At 38.5% G+C, this 26,940-nt stretch overlaps 2 protein-coding genes across 2 annotated transcripts in view; both read left to right on the forward strand.

The window, feature by feature from the left end:
- ano5b (anoctamin 5b) overlaps window positions 1-10,077 on the forward strand; it is a 28,710-nt gene extending 18,633 nt beyond the window's left edge. The window contains exons 4-20 of the mRNA XM_062423432.1: window positions 110-178; window positions 395-679; window positions 975-1,094; window positions 1,872-1,987; window positions 2,111-2,245; window positions 2,854-2,959; window positions 3,176-3,236; window positions 4,098-4,249; window positions 4,376-4,450; window positions 4,661-4,886; window positions 5,001-5,179; window positions 5,399-5,496; window positions 6,311-6,441; window positions 6,657-6,862; window positions 7,012-7,199; window positions 7,460-7,565; window positions 7,671-10,077. Coding sequence (XP_062279416.1) covers window positions 110-178; window positions 395-679; window positions 975-1,094; window positions 1,872-1,987; window positions 2,111-2,245; window positions 2,854-2,959; window positions 3,176-3,236; window positions 4,098-4,249; window positions 4,376-4,450; window positions 4,661-4,886; window positions 5,001-5,179; window positions 5,399-5,496; window positions 6,311-6,441; window positions 6,657-6,862; window positions 7,012-7,199; window positions 7,460-7,565; window positions 7,671-7,895 — 2,478 coding nt within the window. The 3' untranslated portion in view covers window positions 7,896-10,077. The remainder of the gene's footprint in view (window positions 1-109; window positions 179-394; window positions 680-974; window positions 1,095-1,871; window positions 1,988-2,110; window positions 2,246-2,853; window positions 2,960-3,175; window positions 3,237-4,097; window positions 4,250-4,375; window positions 4,451-4,660; window positions 4,887-5,000; window positions 5,180-5,398; window positions 5,497-6,310; window positions 6,442-6,656; window positions 6,863-7,011; window positions 7,200-7,459; window positions 7,566-7,670) is intronic.
- Window positions 10,078-11,543: 1,466 nt separating this feature from the next.
- On the forward strand, window positions 11,544-25,348 carry slc17a6b (solute carrier family 17 member 6b). Its single transcript, XM_062415690.1, has 12 exons — window positions 11,544-11,617; window positions 13,211-13,466; window positions 14,387-14,505; window positions 16,356-16,470; window positions 18,575-18,662; window positions 18,763-18,849; window positions 19,278-19,420; window positions 21,083-21,232; window positions 21,825-21,957; window positions 22,328-22,438; window positions 24,226-24,353; window positions 25,007-25,348. Exons 1-12 carry the CDS (start codon window positions 11,544-11,546, stop codon window positions 25,346-25,348), a joined length of 1,746 nt encoding a protein of 581 aa, XP_062271674.1.
- The last annotated feature ends 1,592 nt before the right edge of the window (window positions 25,349-26,940 follow it).

Consider the following 26,940-nt stretch of genomic DNA (forward strand, 5'->3'; position numbering starts at 1 on the left):
CAGGGACCATGTTAAATTTCTCTCACATGGAAAGGCAAAGGAGAAAACATGCTGAGGCTGGTGTGAGGTTGTGTGGCTCTCATGCTTGTGGTTTTGTGTTTGTCCGCAGGAGAGGAGGAGGGAGTTTGAGGCCAACCTTGAGAAAGCTGGACTGGAGCTTGAGCTGGACGACAAAACAGTAAGAAATCCAAATGCAGAGTTTTTGCACCACCTGGTGGATTGTACACTGAGTCACATCATATTGTACAAAAAAAGTCTTAAAGGGATGGCTCAATACAAAATACAGCATACTGTTAATATCAAGTATTTTAAAGAAAATGTGTAGAAATTCTTCACAAATACTTGAAGTTTACAATATTTTCTTTTTCTTCTGTCCCATCTACACTGGAATCAGGACTCCAAAGACCAAAAGACATACTTCTTGAAGATCCATGCTCCTTGGGATGTACTGGCCACCTATGCAGATGTCTTGAAGATCAAGGTTCCCTTCAAGGAGAGTGATATCCCCCATGGTCAGGATGTCCCGCTGGAGTGGCTCTCGCATCCTTTCCGCCTGCCACAGGACATCATGCGTCCCCAGCCGGACTATTTCACCCACCCTTTTGACAAGAGCAAGACAAACTTCTTCCTGATCAATGACAAGGATACTTTTTTCCCACCCTCTACAAGAAACAGAATTGTGAGTGTTTCTCAAAGCGCAGTTCTTTCTATAATCAGAATTTAATTATGTTACACTGTACATATGTACTGGGTTTTAGGTTTTGGATCAGTATTTATCCAGTCTGGTGAATCCAGTTAAACTCTCATAATTCTTCTGGACAGGCTGACCTTAGAAGACTTTGTGCGGATTATATTTTTTATTATTTTTGGAAAAAGCTTGTGCAACATGGAAGTAAAATATAAACGCATTTAGCTAAAAAGTACAAATGAATCCAAATCTCTTAATCCCTCTTTAAATCTGTTGTTGTTATTAGGTTTTCTACATCCTGGCTCGTTGTCCGTACTACAAAGAAGGCCGGAAAGACAAATGCAAGACAGGAATCAAACGACTACTCAGCAATGGGACCTACACAGCAGCCTTCCCACTTCATGATGTAAGACACATGAAAGAAAACTCATAAATATGCAGAAGTTTGACATACAAATTACATATAATCAAGCCTGTTTTCACCTACACTTTGTGAGACTTTTTTAATATATGCCTCACTATGGAGGTCGATAATTGTTTACTCTATTTAAGTATTTTTATTTAACCTTTGCTGATTATTTTTTATTAAAATTAAGCAACACAATTACATTTTAATTGATTAGGATTGATCCTTTCAGGAGCAGACACAATGTCAAAATGTTGCTAACATTTTAAACCTTATAATTTTAAAACACTGAATGGAGCTCTCGCTCAGAATTAGTGCTTCATTTTTTTATGACCTGCCACAATTTCCTATTATTTCTACTTATACTATTACTGATTTTGGCTGTAGTAGTAGAACTGTTGATTGTAAAAGTGGCCCATTAAACTTTAAAAACAGGAAACAATTACTTTTTGTCAAGTACTTTTGCATAATTGTGTATTTTCCATTTCCAGAGCCACAATATTTTAATCAGCATGACCTTAATATGAGAATATTAAGGTCTGATATTGAATATTTGATGCTATATAAAGACTTCTCCTATTATAAAACTTTTTTGTCCTTTTTCACTTCAAGGAAATTTTGTTGTAACTTATAAAATTGTTAATATTAAGAAATAATTGAAGGATTGTTTGACATTTTGGGAATTGTACTTATTCACTTTCTGGCAGAGAAGTCGTTCTTTAATTGTTGAAGATGTTTTCCTCAGCAGCCTATGATGCGTTGTCTCTTTTCCTCCAGTGTCGTTACTGGAAAAAGGGAAAAAATGTTAAATGTGAGAGCGAACGCTTCAACCTGTACAAGAACTGGGCCAGTTTTCTCTGCTTTTACAAAGAGCAGCCTCTTAACCTCATCAGGTATACAAGAATCACCTTTGTTTTCACGCAAGATTTTCCATTGATCACTGAAACGTGTTCAGTGTGGATTATGGTTTTGAAACCTGACCTAGACTGGCTGTTAAAAAGATTCTTTGCTTGCAGGAAGTACTACGGGGAAAAGATTGGGATCTACTTTGCCTGGCTGGGTTTTTACACAGAGATGCTGTTCTTTGCAGCCGTCATGGGTGTTATATGTTTCACCTATGGAGTACTCAGTTATGAAGACAACATATCAAGGTTAGTACCACCAGGGGGCATTGAGGAGCTGATAACCAAGGGGGGAACCAAGTTGACACAGCAAGGAAAGTAACACTGCAGTAAAAACATGCTTTTATAAGTGTACATAACTGTAGGCTACAGTAGCATATGGATGCCAGGAAATGCTAAAATGTGCACATGTAATCCAATCAATCTACAAGAATAACATATGACATTTTACACTCATAGCAACCTATTGGAAATAATTGGAAAATAATATTTTGGAAATGTTCTCAAAATATTATTAGTTTTTTTCTCGTAATGTTATTGTTTATTCTTGACTTTTTATTTTAACAATGGCCCTAATAATTTGTTGTATGAAAATCATGAAACAGCCCCAGACAAAAGTTGGCGGACATGTCCACTCCTCTTACTTTTTGACCGGATAGTATGATTGGTGGGAATTGGTCTTCCTGTTTGCTATGACAAAGCATTGACTGATTGAAGCGTAAATTACTGCTATTCCCCAAACCACATGCTAACAGTCCATTTTCAAGTAATACTGTTTTGTATTTACATTTTGAAAATGTTAACTTTTCATTGTATGTATTCTTGTTTATTTTCATTCTCTTTTATTCTCCTTTTAGCAAAGAAATTTGTGATGCTAACATTGGAGGCAGTATCGTGATGTGTCCACTTTGTGATAAGAAATGCCCTTTCTGGAAGCTAAACTCTACATGTCTTTCCTCCTGGGTAACACTTTACACTCAATTTTTAAACCACAGATAATCTTCATGTACTGTATTTATGACACACTTTAATTATACACGAGTGTGTGAAATAAGTAATTGAATATCTGCAGTAAAATGTATCCTGCAGAGTCAGCAGTATGTCACCCTGTTCATGCCCAGCATGTCACTTCTTCTGCTTCTCTACATAACTTAACCTGGTCCATATTCTCGCTTCCAGCAATCCCATCTGTTTGATAATGAGGGGACGGTATTCTTTGCCATATTTATGGGGATTTGGGGTAAGTCTCATTCAATACTGCTCTTACTGTGTTTAACCTGTGTCAGAGATCCAATACACCCCCCCCCCCCAACCCCCCTTTTATAAGACAGATTTTCACAGTTGAAGTCTTTTCACACTGAAGAATCAATCTGTATCCATACTGCTTAAGCCCAGATCAGCTTGCCAGCACAATTTCGTTACACTAAGTGGTCACATAGCTTGTCCAGCACTCTGCAGGCCTAGGGCACCTAAAGTCTGGCCTCATACACAGCAGTCAGCCAAGAGGGGAGAGTCATGACATGGCCAAAAGAAAGAATATTTATAAGAAGTCTTTTATCCCAAGTGCAATTCATATTTCAAACACTGGCAAATGATCAATACGCACACAGGAACTGTTCTGCACTTGTATTTCTATACCTTACATATTTTATGTAATTATTAATTTTATGTATTTTAAAAATGATTTTATGCAATTTTATGGATTCTATGGTTATGTCATTTCTGACTATTGTATGTCTGTTATTGGTGAGCCAAAGACAATTTTCCACCATTGTGGACAATAATGTTTTATTCTATACATTTAATATATTTCTATAAATTAGCATGAAACATGCTTTGAGCCTGTTTTTTAATGAAGGCATCACTACCAAGACAATGTATCGTCCACAACAAATAGCTCTGATCCAAGAACCCAACAAATGCACTCAAAAAGTTAGTAAGACCTGTGTGAAAAAGGAATTGGTACAGAAACACAGTCCCTCAAAGACCTGCACAACATAAACAGTTCTCATCATGCAACAACAATCTATTTGCCAGAGATGACTCCCAAAACAAAGATTTTACAATTTTTATGTTCTGTTTCTTCAATTTTTCTTGTCAGTAACACTGTTTTTGGAGTTCTGGAAGCGGCGTCAGGCCCGGCTAGAGTACGAGTGGGACTTGGTGGACTTTGAAGAGGAACAGCAACAGCTTCAAACGCGGCCTGAGTTTGAGTTCACATGCACTAACAGGAGACTCAACAAGATCACCAAGGTGCCTCAAAACCTTAATGCCCTAATGAACAAGCTAAATTACATGTAGCCCGTGATTTGTAAATAAAAGCATGGTTTATCATTTTAAAACTATTTTCAATGATAATAACAGTGAATAATCTTTCAGGAAATGGAGCCATATCTCCCTGCCAGCAGCAAGTGCGCTCGCTTCTGCTTCTCTTCAGCCACTGTCATCTTCTGGGTAACTCAATATTCAGTTGTGTTTGTGTGTGTCTGTGAGTGTGTGTGCGTGTGCGTGTGCGTTTGCTGTTAATAATAAATCATAGTGAGTAATTTTCTGTGCCAATCACATGCTGCCAACAACAAATGTGTGTGTTTGTGTGTGTGTGTGTGTGTGTGTGTGTGTGTGTGTGTGTGTGTGTGTGTGTGTGTGTGTGTGTACTCTCTACAGATCGCTCTGATAGTGACCTGTATTATCGGGGTCATAGCATACAGGCTGGCCGTGTACGCTGCGTTTGCGAGTATCATTTCAGACCCCGTGAAGGAGATCCAGTTGGTGGGCAGATTCATCACTCCACAGCTAGCAACTTCTGTCACTGCTTCCTGCATCAACTTTGTCATCATCATGATCTTAAATGTCTTGTATGAGAGGGTAGCCATTTGGATCACTGATATGGGTAAGGAGATTTAATCTAGTGCTGTACATAAGTACAACATGTAAGTCTTTTTTTATCATTTAGTCTTTTCACACCATCCTGATCTGCTGATCTTGAACTATTTGCTCTCTCCAGAAATCCCTAAGACCCACCTGGAGTATGAGAACAGGTTGACCATGAAGATGTTTATGTTCCAGTTTGTCAACTACTACTCCTCTTGTTTCTACATGGCCTTCTTTAAAGGCAAATTTGTGGGTTATCCTGGTGACTATTCATACATGTTTGGAAAGTGGAGCAGATTGAGGAATGAGGAGGTGAGTTTTTTTGCCTTTTTATTTGACCGTACTTACACTTTTTTTTATATTTATTGTTGATTTAGGTTGTGTACTGGAATGGGATGTTATTCTTAAAGTAAACATCTCTGTAAAAAAGGACAGGTATGTTCCTTACTTCATAATCTCAGGACTGTCACCTGGAAGTGCATTAAAATAAAATAAGTTTATTTTGAAACTAAAAACATCTTGGTTTCTTAGTGTGATCCTGGAGGCTGTCTGATTGAGCTGACCACACAGTTGGTGATCGTCATGGCAGGAAAACAACTATGGGGGAACATTCAGGAAGCCCTGCTGCCGTGAGTCCATCAAATCTTTGTCGTCCACTCAATCTTTCACTATTCAATAATTCTCCATAGTCATTTAATCTGAGTGAAATTAGTTGTTAGCCACAAGACAACAGTTTTACGTCACAGATGTACAGAGATTTTTTTATTTTTAAAAAAAATATTATTGTGCGTGAGCAAATAGTTGTTATCATCATTAGTTGGAAACAGCATTGGGCTCTCCCAAATCAGGTGCATACTGTAATTTATAAAAATGGTTTTATTACAACTTCTCAGGGAGATCTATAGGTTTAGATGGAATAGCCAAGAAAATACATCAAAGTATAAGGAAGAAAACATTTGACACCAGCTTCACTTAAAACAGTACTTGTCAAAAGCATCAAATAAAAACATCAAATTATAGGATAAGAGAAAAACGTATGATGTGTGTGTGTTAATGAGTCTGTTGTTGGTTTCTTTTTGCTGAATGCTTTTAAAACAATCAGTGACACCAAAATGATTGGGATATTTTATTGATTTAGAAATGCTGAGTAGCTGTGATTTGTTCTCGTTAGATTAAATTGTGCACAAGATAACAATTTGCACACAGAACCTCATGGTTTATTTCAACAAATGATTAACATACAGTATATAGAGTTTTATATTTATTCTCAATGTCTATTTGCATGACTTCACAGATCAAAACAGAGTACTGAGTGACTAATAGTGCAGCAGCTGTGCTGATCATGGCACTGTCATCTCTATCTGGAAATGTCTTGTTGGCTTTGTGTAAATCCCAGTGTCTGCAGTTTGTTCATCCAGTGCTTTGTCATGGGCTTCTTGATAGGTTGATACGTAACTGGTGGAGTAGCAGAAGGGCGCGGCGCAATCCTGAGAACCATTACAGCCGCTGTGAGCAGGACCACGTCCTGCTGAACTTCAGCCAGCTGGGCTTGTTCTATGAGTACCTGGAGATGGGTGAGATACCTCACTGGCCTTGTTTATAAATAAAGTTAATAACTAGACAGGAGTGTAAGATGAAGATTTGCATAGAGAAGTATGAAATCATGGATTATAAATCACAGATTTTTATGGACTAATCAATTTTTTGTTATTCATATCACATTTGTTTTCTGATCTTTTTCTTTTGTTTCTGATTACTGTCTCTCCGGCTGCTCTCTCTGTCATTTCAGTGATCCAGTTTGGCTTCATCACTCTGTTTGTGGCCTCTTTCCCCTTGGCTCCGCTCCTGGCTCTGTTCAACAACATTCTGGAGATCAGGGTTGACGCCTGGAAGTTCACCACCCAGTTCAAACGACCAGTGGCGTCCAAGGCCCGAAACATCGGAGCATGGCAGGAAATCCTCAACGCAGTGGCCATTTTGTCTGTTGTCACCAATGTGAGTTTTGCGTAAAAATAATCTTTACATGACATTAAGGGAATTTATTTTACTGAATCATTTCTGTATGTTCATGTATGATACATACATTTTTTTCCAGCAGTGTTAGTTAATTGGCAAACATGTCATTGTGCTCTCTTTGATCTCAGGCGTTCATCATGGCATTCACCTCAGACATGATTCCCCGTATGGTCTACCTATATGCCTACAATGAAGAGTCCTCCATGATGGGCTATGTGAACAACAGCCTGTCAATATATGACATTTCACTGATAGATAAAGACAACATGCCAGAGGATAATGACAGCTGGCGTGATTATGTGAACACCACCTGCAGGTATTCAGAGAAAGAGCTTGTTTTGCATCTGACTGTAGAACATTTTATCACTTTAAGTGTTTGGAGGTCATATCATAGATGTTTTATATGCCAGTATGTTTTCCAGAAGAGTGCAATGTATCACATTGGTGGATATTTTTTGTTTTATAACTGATGTATAAAGCAATGTTTGTTTTTATTCATATGAAGTAGCACTTTTGGACTCTACTGTATATATTACACCTTGTATGATGCCCCTCTCTTTGCTGTTTTTTCTACAGATACAGAGACTACCGTTACCCTCCAGGCCACCAGAGGGAGTACACCCACACCATGCAGTTCTGGCACATTCTGGCAGCCAAAATGGCCTTCATTATTATCATGGAAGTAAGAACTTTTCCTCCACTTCTTCCTCAAAAAAATGAATGCTTACAATTGCTTTTTTCCAAATGAATTTAACAACAATCATGTGATCCCCCCCTCTCTCTGCAGCATGTGGTTTTTGTGGTGAAATTCTTTGTGGCATGGATGATCCCGGACATCCCGTCAGATGTGAAGGCACGTATTAAACGTGAACGCTACCTGATTCAAGAGTATCTGCATAACTATGAAGTGGAGAGGCTCAAAATCCAGATGAGTGCCAGCTTTATTACAGAGCCAGAGACAGAGATGTCCTCCACACCAGACAAGCATGAAATGTTGTCTGAGTGCCTGTAGCCCCTGGTTCACACTGCCAACTTACCAAGCCAAGAGCGGACATTTATGGGAGTTTTATCCCCGCCTAGAACATAAATATGCAAGGGCTTCTGTCTTGCAGATTTAAAACGCTATAATTTTTTCATTTTTGAATGGACATTATCATCTGAAGAGATCTGCTCCTATATTAGGATCTGAACAGAAGCATAAGGGGGGGGGGGGAATCAGCATTTCAGTTTGTTTTCAAACCAGCTTCTTAAATGGATGAAACATTTCAGTGCCATGGAAAATTGTTGGAAAGGTGCTGGGATAAAATAGATCATAACTGCAGCTTCCCCATATACTGCCTTCTCTTTTCATGTCCCATAACTAAAAAAAAACTATGTATGTATGTGCTGATAGACTTAGAAGTTATGGAGTTGAACATGTGGCATTCGGTGTAATTACCCTTTAAGAAGAGTTGATAATTATATAATTAACTTAATAACCTGTATGTGATTCTTCTAATGAGAACACAGGATGAAGGACTGAGCTGCTTAGACAAGAGCTATGTTGTATGTCTGTTTATTTTTTATTTTTTTATATTTTGAATGGTAATTGTGGTTAAAAAAACATATCATAAATATTATACCCATAACATTTTCTATCATTTAACTATGAATGAACAGTAGAAGACACTCTTAAATATTGTTAAATATATCAAATGTGAAACACACTTATATTCAAAAGGAGGTGCATATTCCTTAAACAGCTTCACTATCATTAAAAAGTAGCTACATAATGTCTGGTTCAACTTATCTATAGCTGGGCTTTACGATTGTCAGTTTTGTTATGAGTGTATGAGGTTTCGGGGAAAAGATGTTTAAAAAAACGTGTTTAAAACAAAGTACCTCCATCATACTGCAGTGATACTGTAACAATCAAACATCTGCTGTTATTTCCACACATTCCACCCTCAGTTAAGGGCTTCAACAGTAAATTATGGTGAGACGGCAGCTGCAGGCTCACGTCCCATCTTCCAAACGTATTTCCAACTTGCTGCGGGACCAATTATAACATTTCTACTATCTGAAGCAACTACATGAAGAAGACGCTGGAAAGATCTCAAGACAGATCTTTTGTTTTATGCGTTGGGTGTGAGAGTTTTACTGCTCGTAGTACATGTAGGTGGATAATAAATGGCCTGGATTATTGTTTTCACATTTTACATTATTAATTTCTCCATAATATATTGTAGGCAGATACAATTTTAAACTTGATGTGAAGTATTTGCAGTAAGAAAGCAGAAGAACTTTTCAAGTGAGGACAGTTTTTTTAAATAAAAACAATCACTTTTAGCAACCAGTTCATCATCTCTAACTGGTTACTACATGTTACTGTACATAGTAAAAATATGGTAAATATTTAAATGGGTTGCAGTGAATTTATTTTTTGATCTGTGGCTGGTTTGTCGCTAGACACATTTGTGTTTAGAGCTGTTTTATAATCCTCTTTGTTAGTTTTCTTTCCATATTTCTTATATCGCCTCATACTAACTACCATCAAGCAGTGTTAGGTCAGTTCTTAAAGTAGCTTTAATGCTATAAATTCCCACGTTGTCAAGGGACCAGACAAGTAAAAAAAACTCCCTCTGTAACACATTATGTGGGAGAAAGCTCTAATTATGTTTTTTTACAGTAGTTAAGGCATTTATCAGATACAGTGGGATGTTTTTGTAATCTTCTAAAGCCTAACATGAATTTGGTAGTTGTTTATTTTGAAGCATTGTTCTGTGAATTATGCATTTGTCACTCCAGATAACCGCCATTCTGATTTGACAGTCAAAAAGTAAGCCTGACTTACTCCAATCTCAGGATTAACATCTTGTAGTGTTTGTCGAGCATCAGTGTGCAGCTGTCCAGGTGTTCTTTCAATGGGGTTAGCTCATAATCCCACATGCATGATACATTTCCCAAACAAACAATTAATGCCTTAAAGGTCTGTGTTTACTTGTTTTGTATGAATTTTTAATAACAAAGTTTCTTATCTCAATTCAAAACAAATTTCATGTGTTGCTGCTGCTAGTAATTGCAAAATAGCCTATTTGTCTGTGCATGAATTGCTGTTATGTACATTGTTATTCACATTCTAACTGCACTGTAGCCCGCTGTTCAGAAATGCAATTGGGCTTATAATATTTACAATAAATGAAGAAATAACTATGTTTAAGACTTTTATTTACTTTTTGTTGAGAAAGCTGCAATGTCTTGTGTGACCACCAGGTGGTGCCCGATAACCACAAATAACATGAAAGGCACTGATCTTTACTCCCATCTCTTTTGTCATAAAATTGCATTTCTAAGATCTATATTTAAGTGTCTATTATAGGAAGATAACAATAATAATAATAATTATTATCTTTATTTTTATTATTATTATTATTATCATTAGCAGCAGTAGTAGTAGTAGTAGTAGTAGTAGTAGTAGTAGTATCATTATTATTATGAGCTTTATTAGCCTGTTACTATTTGGCTATATTTGGCCTGCAGAGGGACAGTTGTCTCATGATATATCCTTGAAACCTCATAAAATATTCACAAGACTTCCAAAAAATGTGTGCGTGCTTCTGTGGGAAGATATCGTTGTCGGGGGGATGAAAATATGGGAGACGCTTAAATTATTGATGGATTCCTACGTGAAGGAGAGGAGCCTGTTGGAGGGAAAATCCACTCCTGCTCATTTGGTTTCCATAGCACCGCCCTCGAGAGAGCTGCAGCTTTCATATATGGGGTTACTATGCTTGTTTTTAATAATTTCCTTAAGCATAACGACGACAAATAAAATACACATAGCCTTAATTTAACTGCATTATATCTTCACACCCTTTATAATGCGGATTGAGCTTGAGTAAAACATTTCCTCCTCTTCCCCTTAGCGCCTTTTAAAATAACTACGAGAAACAGATTGGTGTAAATACATTGAACATGTCATATCTTGACTCCGGCCTGTGTTTGTGCTGAGCAGCTGGCCAAATGTTGGACGCGGAGCTGCTGTCGCTGACCTCGGTGCTGAACACGACGTCAGATGAACCTGCGCTCACCACAGGAGACACGATACAGCCTCACTCCCTCTTTGATTTATTGAAGCAACTCCAAACACCCACCTCTGCTCTCTAAACTTTTTTTTTTTTTTTTTTTTTCCATTCGTTTACTCTCTCTCTTTCTCTCTTTCTCTCCCTCTCTCTCTCTCCGTCTCTCTCTCTTTCTCTCTCTCTCTCTCTCTCTCTCTCTCTCTCTCTCTCTCTCTCTCTCTCTCTCTCTCTCTCTCTTTTGTTATTGTTGCAGAGAGAGATCCATATCGCTCTACGGTTCGACGGGCTATCAATTTCACTCCTTTTCCTTTTTCGTCGCGATGGCACTGTGCAAGGCTACTGTACGCCAGGCAGGAGATGAGTTGGTGGTGGATGAAGGTTCACAGCTCGTCTGAGTCTCCTTTGCATGAAGGTGTAACAGAGCTCTTCATTGTGAAAAGCAGGCGCGTCTGTCGGATCGCCGCCTCTCTGGACTCAGATTTACCACAACTCGGTTTTGTTTTCCTCGTAGCCGCTGCAGTCGGCTGTCCTGCGCCGTAACATGACGATTAAGCAGTAAATAATATTTAGAAAAACAGGCCAATACATAGAAACTGGATATGGAGTCAGTGAAGACGAGAGCCGCGTCGGGGGTGAAGGAATTTGCGGGGAAGACCCTGGGTCATATGTACAGGTAAGGACGTGACATTTTCTACCAGCCTGATTGGCGCCCAATAATTTCTTGATGTTACATTGGAATTATTTGGATTGTGTGTGTGTGTGTGTGTGTGTGTGTGTGTGTGTGTGTGTGTGTGTGTGTGTGTGTGTGTGTGTGTGTGTGTGTGTGTGTGTGCGTGTGTCTGTCTACAAGGCCACCGACAATTGTTTTACAATTTACAGGGATCTGTAGTCACGCCTCTAGAAATGAGAGGAAAATTATGCAATTTAGTGTGTGCGTACATGCGTGTGTGTGTGTGTGTGTGTGTGTGTGTGTGTGTGGTGAACCTAGATGCCACTGGTGCACACAGTCAGTCCACCCTGGTGCAGGGCCTGTATGCGTGAATCTCATTAGCAGACGTGCGGGCCAAGCACGTAATTTTTGTGTTTCATTCAACATTTTTTGTGTCTCCAATATTATCTTCTAAACCAGTGAAGCACATCCAATAACAAGCCGTCCTTCATATGAACTGCAATCCATTTATTTGCCAATTTAATACGACACATTGATTTGTCTCTTCTGTAGACATTATCCTGCTGGTTTCTGCATCTGCAACTGAACGAATAAAAATGTGGACTTCAAGTTATATTTTGACAATTCCCTTGTGAATTATCTTTAATGTATTTCAAGCGTTTTGCTGGAGAATTTCACAAAGCAATAACCTATGCTTAATTTATTCAATTCTGCAGTTAAAATGCAGATTTTAAACGTAATGAGCATCTCTGTATAAACGCAGTGGACAGACTGTTTAAACACACAGGCCTCAAATTTCATTCAACACTTTACATTATAGACGATTCATTTTCTATCAATCATCCCTGTTGTTTTTTAATTCATCATTTGCAGACACTTGGATTTAGATGTTTCGATTTTTATCATTTTGTATCTTGAATTTGGACAAACAAAGCCCGGTGAATAAATGTGAGTTTCCTGGATAAAACAGGGGGGGAACTTAGAGGAATGCCCTCAGATGTGTGTCTGGAGGCTGGGGCTGCTGCTCGGTCCCGTGAATGCTAATGAGTGTGAAAGTGAGCGGGCTGCTGCAATGCGGTACAAGAACATATTCGCCTTTTCCCTCAGCTCTATGTGAGAAGTGCGTTATTATTTTAGTTATATGGGTTTTCTTCAGCGCACTCACAGATGCACATATTTGGGTTTAATTCGTTGTTTATGTCTGTTGAATCATCTTGACTTGAATCTCTTAGATGTGATGCTCACAATGTGAACATCTTCTCCAGTAAGAAAATACAGTATATTGGCCTCAATACCTATGCTGCTGCTTAGGGTGATTTTCACGAGTTTTTCAAGAGTTACTTTTTGTGTTTTCTTGCCTGAAATGACGAAGAAATCCCAGATATTCATACAAACCACTCAAGCTCCTATGCATCTATTTCAAATTGAATATTCATGGAATAGCAGAATAGAAATGGAAAAAGGCCTCATCAGAAATGTTCAATTAGGAGAAATTGTTCTTTTTGTTTTGGGGGCTGGTGGTGACTTGATCTCATGTGATGTGACTTGACTGGGGGACTCTTGCTAGCTAGTGTTGTGCTCACCTGGCTGTTGCAGGGTGATAGAGAGGAAACAGAAATCCGGCGAGGTGATCGAGCTGACAGAGGATGGGCGTCCCCGGGAGGCCGCGGAGAAGAAACCCCCGCTATGCGACTGCAACTGCTTCGGTCTGCCTCGGCGCTACATCATCGCCATGATGAGCGGCCTGGGCTTCTGCATCTCCTTCGGTATCCGGTGTAACCTGGGCGTGGCTATAGTGGGCATGGTCAACAACAGCACCATCCACGAGAACGGGAAGATCATCATCACAGAGGTGTGGCGACAGCACGAGAGCACCTTCTGACGTAAAAACGACGTAGACTAAAGCATGCCCCGAGACATGACACACCTGATTTTTGTTTTATCAAGAAAAAAATGAAGAGGAGAAAGAAATGAATTCCTGCATAGGCATGCGTAAAGGCCTATTCCATTACTAAGCCATAAAATCCTTACCCAAATCTTTAAAGATCCCCAGTAATCATGCTGATGACCTTTCTCAACATTTAAGGTGGTCATTGTGGGTAAGAAACCCTTTAATAGGTCTTTAATATTTTATATCATGATATCATTATATCCACATTTTAATACACAACAGAGATTATCAAGTGCTATGATGCCAAATAACATATATAGCATTTTGTGGGGGTAATGTAGTCTATAATGTAATTAAAATTGATTTTTAGTCTAAAATAGACATTTCCATGACAGGAATATTTTCATAAAGGTCCAATATGTGCCAACCTAAAAGAGACATCCATTCAAAAATGATGTTCCTATATGTGAATTCGCAGCCTGTATATATTTAGGTAAAATGAATTAATATATTTAGACTGTTTTTTCGTTTCGGGCCAATTATTCGTTACCTAATCATGTCCATCCAACCTGCACAGTCCCACATAGGTTTAAAACAAACACACAACTATTCAGCAGCTTTCCTTTGACAGATCATGTCCATGATGTTGGTGAACAGATCAATGTTGGTCTTGATCGAAATAAAACGTTTCAGGCCCTTAAATAATAATTGTAAGGCCTAGGTTTAAATCCTTCTCCTCAGAAAAATAAATGGTTTCTCGTGTATTTGTTCACTGATATTGAAGAGAAAGATAAATTAATGTCTAGTCTCCAACAGAGGTCATTTAATAATATTCAGCGTCTGTGTGTCCTCGCTTTTATTGGTTTTATTTCCCACCCCAGAAAGCCAAGTTCAACTGGGATCCAGAGACGGTGGGAATGATTCACGGATCTTTTTTCTGGGGCTACATAGTGACGCAGATCCCGGGAGGATACATATCCTCCAGACTGGCAGCAAACAGGTAGGCGGCACTCCCCATGAATTACCATAAATACAGTACAGGCACACTCATTTGGCAGAGGAACCAATGCAATTTTTATTATTTTTGTTTATTAAACAATCGGAGAGATCCCCCCTCCCTCCTCCTCTCTGTTTTATTGTTTCCTTTCTTCTTCATTTACAAAATAGACAGGAATCGAAATTAACACAGACATCCCAATAGATTCAGTTAACAATTAAAACAAAAATAAACAATCGAAGAAAAGCAAAGGCCAGAAACAGAGAAATGGCGTCTTGATTGTCTGAATTATGAATTTAATAGCACACAGTAGCAGTGTCTATCAGTGTAAATCAGTAGGCTACATAAAGGCAGCAGACAGTCGTGATGCGGCTGATCAGCTGCTCTGAAGTGATGCAGAGCTGGAGGCAGGGCGCCGCCGGGCTGGCAGGCCTGCAGCTCCTGGTGTCAGGGCTTTCTGCCACCTGTTAATGAGCTCCCTGGGGAGAGCCGGGTCTAATCTGTCGCTCTCCCGGGGCATGGAGACCAGACCCTGTCTTGTCGCCAAAGGCTTTTATTCACACGAGCATTGCCAAAGCAACACACATTAGAATTGCGTTATATTACATTAAGTCTATTTCAATATATCAATCAATATAATGGTGCACATTTTAGGGATACTATGTTATATGATGCATGTGGATATAGATTAATTATCTAGTTAATCATTTTGGTGACGAAAACTGAACATGGAGGCAGTTTTGTTTACAACTCAACATAACAGGCCTCAATCTTGAATTCGCAATGACAAACGTTTTCTAAATTTAAAAAAAGCATAATACGATTAATAGTCATTTAAAAGGAATCCAGCCTATTGCAGCATGTTTTTACTTTATATCTATATATTTATATAGCCCAAGCCAATATACAAAAAAACAACAAAAAAACAACAACATATTTACCTGTCATCGTGCTGTTGATTGACACGAGGATGTAATCTAATCAATTGGTCTCGTGCCCAACAGTAGTCTGAGCCGGATTAGGGCGTGCCCCCTGCGTGCAGATGAGAGGGGCGGGAGGACGTGACAGAAATGAAAAACAGCTCAGTGTTCACGGAGGGCTCCTTCCACTTGCTCAACTGCTCCTGCACGATTAATAAAAAGAAAAGAAAAAAAAAAACGAAAATATAATTATAGGCTATGCTAAACCTGATGTTGTTCGTCTATTATAACATTAATCGTGACAACAAATTGGCCAGAAACATTCTCCAATTTACCAGGCTGAAGCTAATAAATAAACTATGGTGAGGCCTATCAATGAATGCTGTAAAATATATATTTTTAAATCGTATTCATTGACAAATAAAAATAAAATGGGTTTATTATTAATGAAATATAACCTATGCCGGCTAGCCTGGGTGGTTGCTAAGTGACAAATAAGTGAATGGTGATGTGGCGTCGCCGCGTGAAATATGAATTTCCCCTGACGTCACTGGCGCAGGGCCAATTAGAGCCGAGGAGGACACGAAATTTGAGCAAAGATGCAACGATGAAGCTGCACAGAGAATTCAAATGTGCAAAATTTGAAGGAAATAGTGAACAGAAAGCGACTCTGAAAGGCCGTTTAATGTAAAATAAAATAACTGAATATATGTCATGGATGTTTTTAGTGTAAAGTGTATTAAAACCATTTAATAGGGCTGTAATGTTTTGTTTTGTTTTTAAAGAGAGAGATTTAACCTAATTTAATATTTCAAGGCTCCGTTTCTTGTCACTATTCCACAAACTAAAATATATATAAGTTGAAATGTAATAATTATGATGGAAAATTGCTATGTATAAACTGTATCTAAAATATATTTCTATCATTTTCAGGGTGTTTGGTGCAGCCATTGTCCTTACCTCGATTTTCAACATGTTCATTCCCTCAGCTGCCCGATTCCATTATGGGTGTGTCATTTTTGTCAGGATATTACAAGGGCTTGTGGAGGTAAGAGTAGCATTCCCTCCTCCCACCCCACCCCCAAAGAATGATGTAGAAGCGGGACTATTAACATTTCTAAGGTGTATTACAGCCTTGTTTGAGTCTTTGCCCTCTCTAATACATTTAGTTATAGACCATAAAGGTGATCTAGTGCTTAATAGCTTTTAAATAACATACTATGCTGTGGACTATAAATGCAAAGGGACTTCTTACAATCTTTACACGATGAGAAAGCAATGGACAGACTGTAACTTGCACTGGATATTCAGCCTCTGGAAATCTGAGATGGGCTTTATTGATTCAGTCCACTACAACAGTAGTGTTTGTGGGATAGTCCAGCTCCTTTTTTTTCCGGTCACACTTTGTCTCCAGGATACACAACAGCAAAGTGCTGGTATACAAATACATGAAAAGGGAAATGCTGATGTGCAAAATCACATCAATCTTCTGGCTTTGTAGGGAAACATGACAGCCAAATGTAAACTGAAGTAAACACTGACATGTAGCCGAGATGTTGATGATCTGTAGGCTGGTGGTTTTATTGCATAAACACATTTCATACTTCATGCAGATATCACAGAAACAATGAAGTGTGAAGATAAAGTTGTTAGTGTGCATGGTGTGTTTAATTATAACTGTTTGTTTTTTTTAATTAAGATTATTTCAATGTTTTCATACAAATGGAATGAAATGCTTGGCCATGATGATAAATCATCATCAGATCTTTATCCAAGGTTTTATGATAGTTTTTACACATTTTGAGGAGAATAAATTGATCTAACATTTTACTCTGGATAGTTCATCCCCTGTGAGAGCATATAGGCACAGCACTGCTCTTCAAAGAAAGTCAATACAGATTGTATTTTACGTCAGCACAGTTTGTTCAAATTAGTGGCTGATGAACATTAATAGCTGCAGGGCTGCTTTGCTCCATGAACAGCTCATCAGGTCCTCTTTGCTCATGGCACTGTGTAATTTGTTCATGTTAATTACACGGGTGAAAATGTTAATTTTTGTTAGTTATTATCTCAGATGACTGTTGGTTCATGAGTAAAAGGACATTCCCTTGTAGAGTGTTTATACATCCTCAACTCAAATCCTCCACTGTGCGACATTTTGGTAAATTTTAGTTGTGGTAACTAAAAAGCATTGTCCACTTTATAATGCACAAAATGGATGCATATGGTAAAATGTGTATATTTATATTTGCAATTGGATGTTTGAGTCCATCATTCACTGGCATGATATGGTTGTTGGATTCATCAAAATGGGTGCAAAGTAATGCATGGAGAGCTATATTATTTTTTTAATACAAAACTGCAATGTATACTTTTATGTTTATATATTGGTAGGTTGGATTTAAAGCACTGTGCTTTAGGGAATCAAGCCCTTTAATGGCTCTTGGAACACCACAAATGGCTGACATAGAGCATTGACCACATTCATGATACATTTCCAAAACACCCTGTCTGTATCAGGGAGAACTTCCACAGTTTAAAGGACAGGTTCACAATTTTTTCACATCTTTCTTAAAAATATGTCAGATGCCCAAATGAACATTGAAACACGTTTTGTTCACTGTGATCATTCCTGCTGTTCATACTGACCACTACACAATCTAAACGCTCTTCGGGCAAAAATGTATTTGTAAGTTTATCTTAAGATAATATGGGACTCCATTCATCTGATTCAGTCAAATAAAGTGGATATGTTCCACTGTCAGTGTATTTGGTAAAACATTACCTCTCGATCTCGATGGACAGTGTTCTCCTGTTCATCTACAGTGAAAGGATCGTAACATAAAGAGGGATTGTGAGGGAAAGAGAGATATTATCCTGAAATCATTTTTTAAATATATACATACATTTTGTCCTCCATCACTTACACTGAAAGTGCATTATGAAGGGATCTCTTGCTGGTCAGTATGAAAAGGAAGAATAATTACAGCAAGACAAACATGCTAATGTTCATTTGGGTGCTTGACCTGACTGTTGTTTTAGGACAGACTTGGCAAATTGAGAACCTATCCCTTCCGTGTGTTACTAGCTACATATGTGACTCATGTTTCTGTAAAATAAACTAATACGGATCAATGCTCTGTAATGTTTAGGGAGTCACCTATCCAGCTTGTCATGGCATCTGGAGTAAGTGGGCTCCACCACTTGAAAGGAGTCGTCTGGCCACCATCTCTTTCTGTGGTAAATATTGATTTCTCATGTGATTGGCTTTCGAAAAATTGGTTTATTTAAGAAGTCCCAACATGTTCCCCTGTAACTGCATGGTCTCTCTGTTTCTCAGGCTCTTATGCCGGTGCTGTGATAGCGATGCCTCTAGCTGGGATCCTGGTTCAGTATTCAGGCTGGTCCTCAGTCTTCTATGTCTACGGTAAGGTTGACTGATGATCGTTTTCATGTGATAAGTGTGTGTATTGTTGAGTATATGCAAGAGAATAATTCTGTGTTGAAATTATGATAAAAGAGTATAAATATCTTAAAAATGTTTATGGTTCAGTGTCTTGAAGCTTAAGAGTTTGATGGTCAGTAAGTCCAGTGAAAGTCAAATGGATTTATCCCAGCAGACTGCGTATTGATTTCCTCCCCCGATGTTTTGGTGTGTCAATAAATAACCCCCCTTCTTTCGCTCTGGACTAGATGCAGTTAGCTTTCCTGTCTGGGTTTTATTCTCTCAGGCATTTTGGAAAGATTAGGCTGCCAAACACTATACTGTGTACGTACTGGTGAGGACAGAATTCATGTAGCGTTTCATCTGCAATTATTTAAAATCCCGACTTTGTATCTGTCTGTGATATGTAGGATGCTTCGGCATATTTTGGTACATGTTCTGGATCCTCGTGTCTTATGAGAGCCCTGCTGAACATCCAACCATCACTGATGAGGAGCGCTGCTACATTGAGGAGAGCATTGGAGAGAGTGCCACTCTAATGGGTCCTGCTGAGGTGAGGGGAAAATAAGAACTGAGCCTTCAGACAAACTAGAAAATATAATTTATCTAACCAGTACTCTTTGTTTTTAAATCCTGTGCAATGTAAAGAATACCAGGCTACAGTTTCATCAACCATTTAAACCATCCAAACACTACTGGTAGTGGAGGTAAAGCAGAAAATTAATCAGCAAAGAGACTACAATTACACCAGACCAGAATCAGAAGATACTTGACTTGAACAGGAGGTAGAAACCGCTATTTGCAATATTCAGTGACCACCCATGACAAGGATCTGCGAACTGGTACCTTGTATTGTTTTGGAAAATAAACAAAGAAGTTAAATAACCGTAGGTTTTGTGTATGGTTTAATCCCACAAAGACATCTCAATTTCAATACAGTAACAAATTATTTCTTTTGTCACTTTTCCCTCGTTTTGAACCACTGACATCTTATTCCTCTCTCTGACTGGGTGCACCCTAATATACGTAATTCAGGATATCAATTCTCAATATTTAGATCCAACATTAGACAGGTAACAATATCAAAAGAATACCTGGTTCAATATTATAATGTGATAACTCACTTCAACCGTACAGTAGTTTGCTATTCTATGCATCAGCAAAAACAAAATCGGCACAACTGAGACACAACAATACACCATATCAATAACATGAATATACACTCCACTCATTTAAAATAATAATGGTTATGATGTAGTCCTTTGGCAGGCACAGGAAATGTGTTTGTATAGGAGTGAAGAAGGGAAGGCTTTTTCCAAGGCAAAAAAGTCAGTGTGGGATTTGATGGTTGTGCAGGTAGGGCTGGGAACTGAGTGAAAGAGTGATGCTGGCCTAGTTCAGTTTTTGATGTTGTGCCTTACGGTCGTGGCAGAAGAGGTGTAAGGTCAACTTCAAATCTGACCTGCAGTCATTAACATGGCCACTTTTTAAATTAAAGTAAAACAATATTAAATTAATTACAAACATAATGTCAACTTGACACTGCATTTTTATGTCTTGTCCTTTTTAAATCAGATTACGTAAAGTTACCAATGAAAATAAAATAACTGACAACACATGACTTAATATTTTACTTCAGTATTAAATACAGAAAACACTGAGCAATTAAACACACAACATGTCATGCTTTTATGTCTTTTCCAGTTATATTAAATAGCTTTACTTTAGCTGTGCTGACACAGTCGGCTAATTGAATAGTACATCGCTAAATGCTATTTGTGTTTTTACTGTTTTATCTGAGTTACATGTTCACCATTTGGCAGCTGGTCCTCGCTCTACAGTGTCATCCAGTGTCTGAGCAGTCTAGCCTGTGTATGGTGCACCAAATATTTTTCCCCAGGGTGGCGAAGTCATGACCTGCCCTACTCTGCTTATCCAGATAAACCTAACCAACCCAACAACCAAAGGCAACAAGTACTAGCCAATCAGAGGCAGAGTAAGGCAGGCCATGACTTTGCCAACCTGGAAAAAAAAAGAATTGGGCCTGTCAGCGCTGCAGACCTGCATTTGCATGACCTGGGTTACACAAAGAAATCCTCTCATTAAAGTAGATATTGTGATCTGGAAAAAAGGTCCCTTCCATTCAAATTCAAACACGTTATATTTTTGTTATACTTTGTTGTAAAAATAAGTGGGTTGTGATTATTATTATTAGAAATACAAGACCCCCTGGAGGAAGTTCTTCACCTCAATGCCTGTCTATGCAATCATCGTGGCCAACTTCTGCAGGAGCTGGACGTTTTACCTGCTGCTCATCAGCCAGCCTGCATACTTTGAGGAGGTGTTTGGCTTTGAGATAAGCAAGGTGGGCCTACAATGTGAATCAACAGTGATGTGGTTGATAAATGATGTGTTAAAATGCAATGGAAACACACACACACACACACACACACACACACACACACACACACACACACACACACACACACACACACAAACACACACACACACACACAAACACACACAGGCCAGACATTTTTGTGCATGTGACCCTTTGCTCTTGGACTGAATTGTTAGCACAATCAATGACAGTTCAACTGTTGGCCTGCAGACATTTCTCATGAACTGATACATTACGTAACAAGGCAAGAACAGTCCACAAAGGCTGTAAAAGACTGGTCTTCAGGTCACAAATGATTTGACACTGAAAATTGCATGTGTGGCCGGCAGCAGGATAAGAAAAACATTAATCACAGAGTAAGTGGCTAAATCAAATGGCAGCTTTACTGTTTAATACTGTGCATGATCTTTTATAAACAAAGAAAACAAAACAAAAGATGTCATTAAACTAGCAGTAGCTGAAGTTTAATGCAAAATATAGCCTATTGCAAAGTAATTCTGAAAAAAGGCAAATTATAATGCAGCTGATTTGGTTGGTTTCCTTTATGTGGCTGTAGGTTGGCATGGTGTCTGCTCTGCCCCATCTGGTGATGACCATTATTGTGCCCATCGGCGGCCAGCTGGCCGACTACCTGCGCAGCCACAACATCCTGTCAACTACCACTGTCAGGAAGATCATGAACTGTGGAGGTGAGAAGCCGGAGCAGAGGATGAAATATCATTTTCCACACCTCTCTCTGCACAGCGACAGGGTGTTGCCGTCACAGTGTTAGATCCATACTGTTCCTTTTCTTAGTTGGTCTTCGCTACATTGTGACCAGATGGGTTAAGTCAAGATAGTTGTGTTTGTATTTTTGTAAAAATCTGTCTGTTCAATACTTGCACACATGTTGCCTCACCACTGGTGATTGTGAATTGATTTCATATCTGGCGCTTATGTAATTGAGTGCAGACCGTGTATCATGCTTAATTCAATTGGCACTGTGATGTCCAACAGCCTGTGGGCTTTGTGTATTTCTGTGTGTGCATGTGTGTGTGACCTGCTGTCTTTCTCTGTTAGGATTTGGCATGGAGGCCACATTGCTGCTGGTGGTTGGATATTCCCACAGCAAAGGCATGGCGATCTCCTTCCTGGTGCTGGCTGTGGGCTTCAGTGGATTTGCTATATCAGGTTAGTAGATGTGAAACACATTTTAAATATTTCAGTCAAATATAATTTAAATATAATTAAAGGTATAATCATAATAAAATCTATATGGATCTAAATATGTGGTTTTGTGTAGTTTTCACTACAAAATGGCTAATGGATTGGGGGGGGGGGGGGGGGGGGGGGCTCAGTGTTAGATGTCACTAAATCCTATCCACACTGGGCCTTTAAGTAGTTTGACATTTTGAGAAATATGCTTATTCACATTCTTGGTGAGGTGTAGATGAGAAGGTCAATACCACTCTCATATCTGTACAGTAAATGTGAAACTACAGCTAGGAGATAGTTAGCTTAGCTTAGACTGGAAACAAGCGGAAACAACTAGCCTGGCTCTGTCCAAAGGTTAAAAAAAAAAAAACCAATAACATCTAGGTGTGTTTTTAATGTTTTTTCCTGGCAGATAGCAGTGGAATTTATAGTCCAGCACCTTTGGACCCCTGGGCAGAGACAGCAGTTTTCCTATGCTTTTAGTCTTTATGCTAAACTAGATTAATTTAGGCTAGCTTGTTGTCTGTAGCTTCGTATTTAGTGTATAAATCTTCTCGAATAACTTGCTGCCAGAAAGTGAACAAGCATGTTTTCAAAATTTCAAACTTTTCCTATAATTTAATAGTTGATAGCAGCCTTACAGTAAATGTATAACAGTTTAACTGAAATTAGATTATCTATACATTTTCCTGAAAACGTAAGGTTTGACCACTAGTTTGAGCTGTAAACTATTGCGGTTATGAACTAATATTAATCTTTCTATAATATTTAACCACTGTTTCTTGAGTATTCATCAAATTCAATTCCTTTTTCCATTGACAGAATTACAAAGTTAGTGGAGAACCTAGATCATGTTGTGTTGTTTGGTTTGGATTTCAGTTCAGATTGATATGGCATAAACACATAGAAACATTATACCTAAAAAGAAAATACATTGGCTGGTTTTCATGCCATACTCTGATGATCCAGGACTGGATAAAGTAACATTGTCTGTATTTTCTCTCTTTTGCAGACAGCTGTAATCATAAAACATGGTTGCTATGTATTGAAACACACTTTTGATAAACATTTCAGTGATATGTCAAGTTTAATATCACATTGCACATGAACGTAGATTTCTATTAAATTTTGTACTGTTTTTGTACTAACCCTCTGCGAATTTGCTGTAAATTTTCACCGCAACCTCCAATATCCATCCAAATAACACCAGTATTGAGTTTCATCAATTATAATGGTCATGGAGCTAAAGACTTTATTCATACATCAGAGGGATGTGAAATTTTATTTTTTGAACTTTAACACAGAGTGGAAAATATATGTAATCAGCCATTCAATCAACAGCTCTTTTCATGTTTATGCATAGTTACAGTGGGTGCAAAGGTCTGTGACTGCAGGAGTGCAAAATCAGATTCTTGCCTGTTGTTCTTGAGCCTTCTCCTGGAGTGTTTAATAATTCAGTGCTAGCTGTCTCGGGGGGATTTTGCCAGGCAGGCAACGCGCAGCAGCCAGCCAGGACATTTACTCATTCAGCCAGTCAGAGTGGGGGAGGATGTGTGGCAAGTTACTGACTGCCTATTTCTACAACAAGATGGTCACCATTTATGCAGCTCTCACATAAAACTGTGTCCTTTTACTGTTTTTTTTACATATATTGTTGTAGATTTTCCCGCCATTTGAAACTCCCTGAGATAAAAATGTGTCAGCTTTCATATTTATATATATATATATATATTTTTTTTTTTTTTTTTTTTTTGCTTTATCAGGCTTTAATGTCAATCACTTGGATATCGCGCCACGTTATGCCAGTATCCTTATGGGCATCTCTAATGGTGTGGGTACCCTGTCTGGGATGGTGTGTCCACTGATTGTTGGTGCTATGACAAAAAACAAGGTAAGGACTTTCTCCATCAAGCAGAAAACATGGCAGTTTCTTATAGGAAAGGAAGGATATCTATATAGGAAACATAAAGCAGTTTCAAATATAATTGACACAGTACCACATTTATATGAGCTTAAAAAACAGACACTGCAGGTTTGATAATATCTGAAAATGATGTATTGCTAATACTCATGGCACAGCTAAAGTGAAAGATGAGATTAAGTGATACTAAATGTTGTACGGTAAGTATATAAAAGTATTTACTGTTTATGCAAAGTTCCTGTAGCCACTGATTTACAGTTGTGTTAGAGCTTTTGTTGCTCGTGTGACTTTTATGCTATTCAATCAGCTTATCCCACACTGACTGATAGTATCAAATATCCTTTATCAGCCTTTTCATTCATATTGAAGAATCTGTGTTTTTCCATGAGTTGAAAATATCCTTGACATCCTGGGCATCATTTTATAGACATTTCCCCCAAATTCAGCTTGACACATTTGATGTCTTTTAAATCTTTGGGATCTCCGCTAGAATTAGAAAATAAGGTTTTGTGGGATTTGAACAATGTTCGGCTGCACAGCAGAAGTTTCTAATAACTAGCTCACTGGCAGGCTGTTGCTTGGGGTTCGAAACAACACTTTCTTTGTATGTCCTTCCTCCTCAGACTCGAGAGGAGTGGCAGTATGTGTTCCTGATTGCCTCCATGGTGCATTATGGGGGTGTGGTGTTCTATGGCCTCTTTGCATCAGGAGAAAAACAGCCATGGGCCGACCCTGAACTGACCAGCGAGGAGAAGTGTGGCTTCATTGACGAGGACGAACTGGCAGAAGAGACGGGCGACATCACTCAGAACTATGGCACTTACGGAGGTCCTGCCAAGTCGTACGGTGCCACCACACAGGTGAATGGTGGCTGGGCTGCTGGCTGGGAGAAGACAGAGGAATATGTCCAGGAAGAAGCACAAGGAGGAGGCTATGGATACAGGCAGGATGAGGGATACTCTTAGACCAAACACATGAGTAGACTTATTTTCTTGAGTGTACATCAGTTTAATCATACAAAAATATCAACAAATGAGAAACAAGAAAAAGAGCTACAATCCATCGTTGTATTGTTTGCACAAATTCTAAAAAAAGTCTAAAAAAGTATCAACTTAATGTAATAATGACTCAAATATATAAAAATCACTTAAAGATATTTGATTAATAGAGGTGTAACACATATCAAATTGGCAGTCTGTAAATGTATTATTATGCATATTGATGATAGATATATTTATTTGGAGTGCAATCGTGTGTAAACGTGAACATTTTCATCCCATCAGCTGAGGCTTCCTGATCACACTGAAGCCTGTATGCTTACAGAGAAGCAGGCCATCAGAACCAATCCCTTATTTATCAAATTAACTGGTTCTTGTTACAGTACAGCGTCCTACAAGCCAGCCATTACAGTGTATAAACATGTCACTGCACAGCATTGTGAACAGAAACTAGACACTCTGTTGATATAGATTGTAATGTATCTCTCCTCAATGCACTCAGAGTAGTGTGTCCTTTAAATGCACAAGATGATTTTGTTTTTCTTATCACTGGCTTCTGTGTGTGTAAATCAAAGTCCTTATAAAGTAAGTGACTTGGTGTAGAGATTCAATGAGTGGCATAATGGCTTGTGATGACTGCATAAAAGGTAAAAAAAAATGTCTTAAATATGTTTGCTACATCATGTGACTTGTCCTTTTGTAACACGGTACCTCCGAGGCTGAGAGTATGATTTTAGCATTTGTAGCCTGACACATCTCAGCAGTGTAGTGCAGGAGTAAAGCCATTTTCATGATTTCAAAGCATTGTTCAAAGATTTGTCCCAAATAAAACATATATGACAGAGATTACTACAGGTGCGCAGAGTAAAGATCTATATGAGTTTACAGATTCAATTTTGTTAGACCAAAAAATTGGTGGTCATACCAGACCTCATGAAGGGTTGTTGCAATCCAGAGACTTTAATACAAATTAGCCAATCAGTATCAGAGTCTTGATATTTTAGAGCAGCACACCTAATGATGGTTTATGATAGAAAATAATCCAGAATATTAAAATAGTGGTATATGAACATATGAGTAAAGGTATAAGGGAGCAATTTCTAATTCACATGTTTGAACTATAGGAAGATGGGTTTAAAATGTCATATGACATGGTAAAACAGAAGTATTTGAATGTTTACAGATATCAATACTTTCTATGTATAGTTCTAGAGAAGATAAAGTAGGATTGGCAATCACAGAAATGTGCAATTTGGACAAACTGCCATTTGTCAATTTTCATTTCAGATCGGAAGTGAGATGATGATTAAATGAACTATAATGTCTTTACTGATGAGAATCTGGCAGTGAAACGTTTTTCAGGCTCCGACAGAGTACGACAGAGTTCGCCTCATGATTCAGTTTCGACCTCATTCTGCAATTACACTGACAAGGTCTGAAGGGGGCCAAGTTTGTTCCATTTGTCACTTGTCTGTGGAGACCGTATGTCAGCACTTCACAATATAGATGTGTGTGGATGTGTATTTATGCATGGAACAAAATGAAATTTGTAGTATGTC

The sequence above is a fragment of the Scomber scombrus genome, chromosome 1, assembly GCF_963691925.1.
Source record: "Scomber scombrus chromosome 1, fScoSco1.1, whole genome shotgun sequence".
NCBI classification, from domain to species: domain Eukaryota; kingdom Metazoa; phylum Chordata; class Actinopteri; order Scombriformes; family Scombridae; genus Scomber; species Scomber scombrus.

Bases quoted from the DNA above. Each gene is read 5' to 3' on its own strand.
- slc17a6b (XM_062415690.1), top strand. From the start codon at position 11,544: ATGGAGTCAGTGAAGACGAGAGCCGCGTCGGGGGTGAAGGAATTTGCG. The intron at 13,467-14,386 runs GTGTGGCGACAG...TTCCCACCCCAG, and splicing joins GGAAGATCATCATCACAGAG to AAAGCCAAGTTCAACTGGGA. The intron at 21,958-22,327 runs GTGAGAAGCCGG...TTTCTCTGTTAG, and splicing joins GAAGATCATGAACTGTGGAG to GATTTGGCATGGAGGCCACA.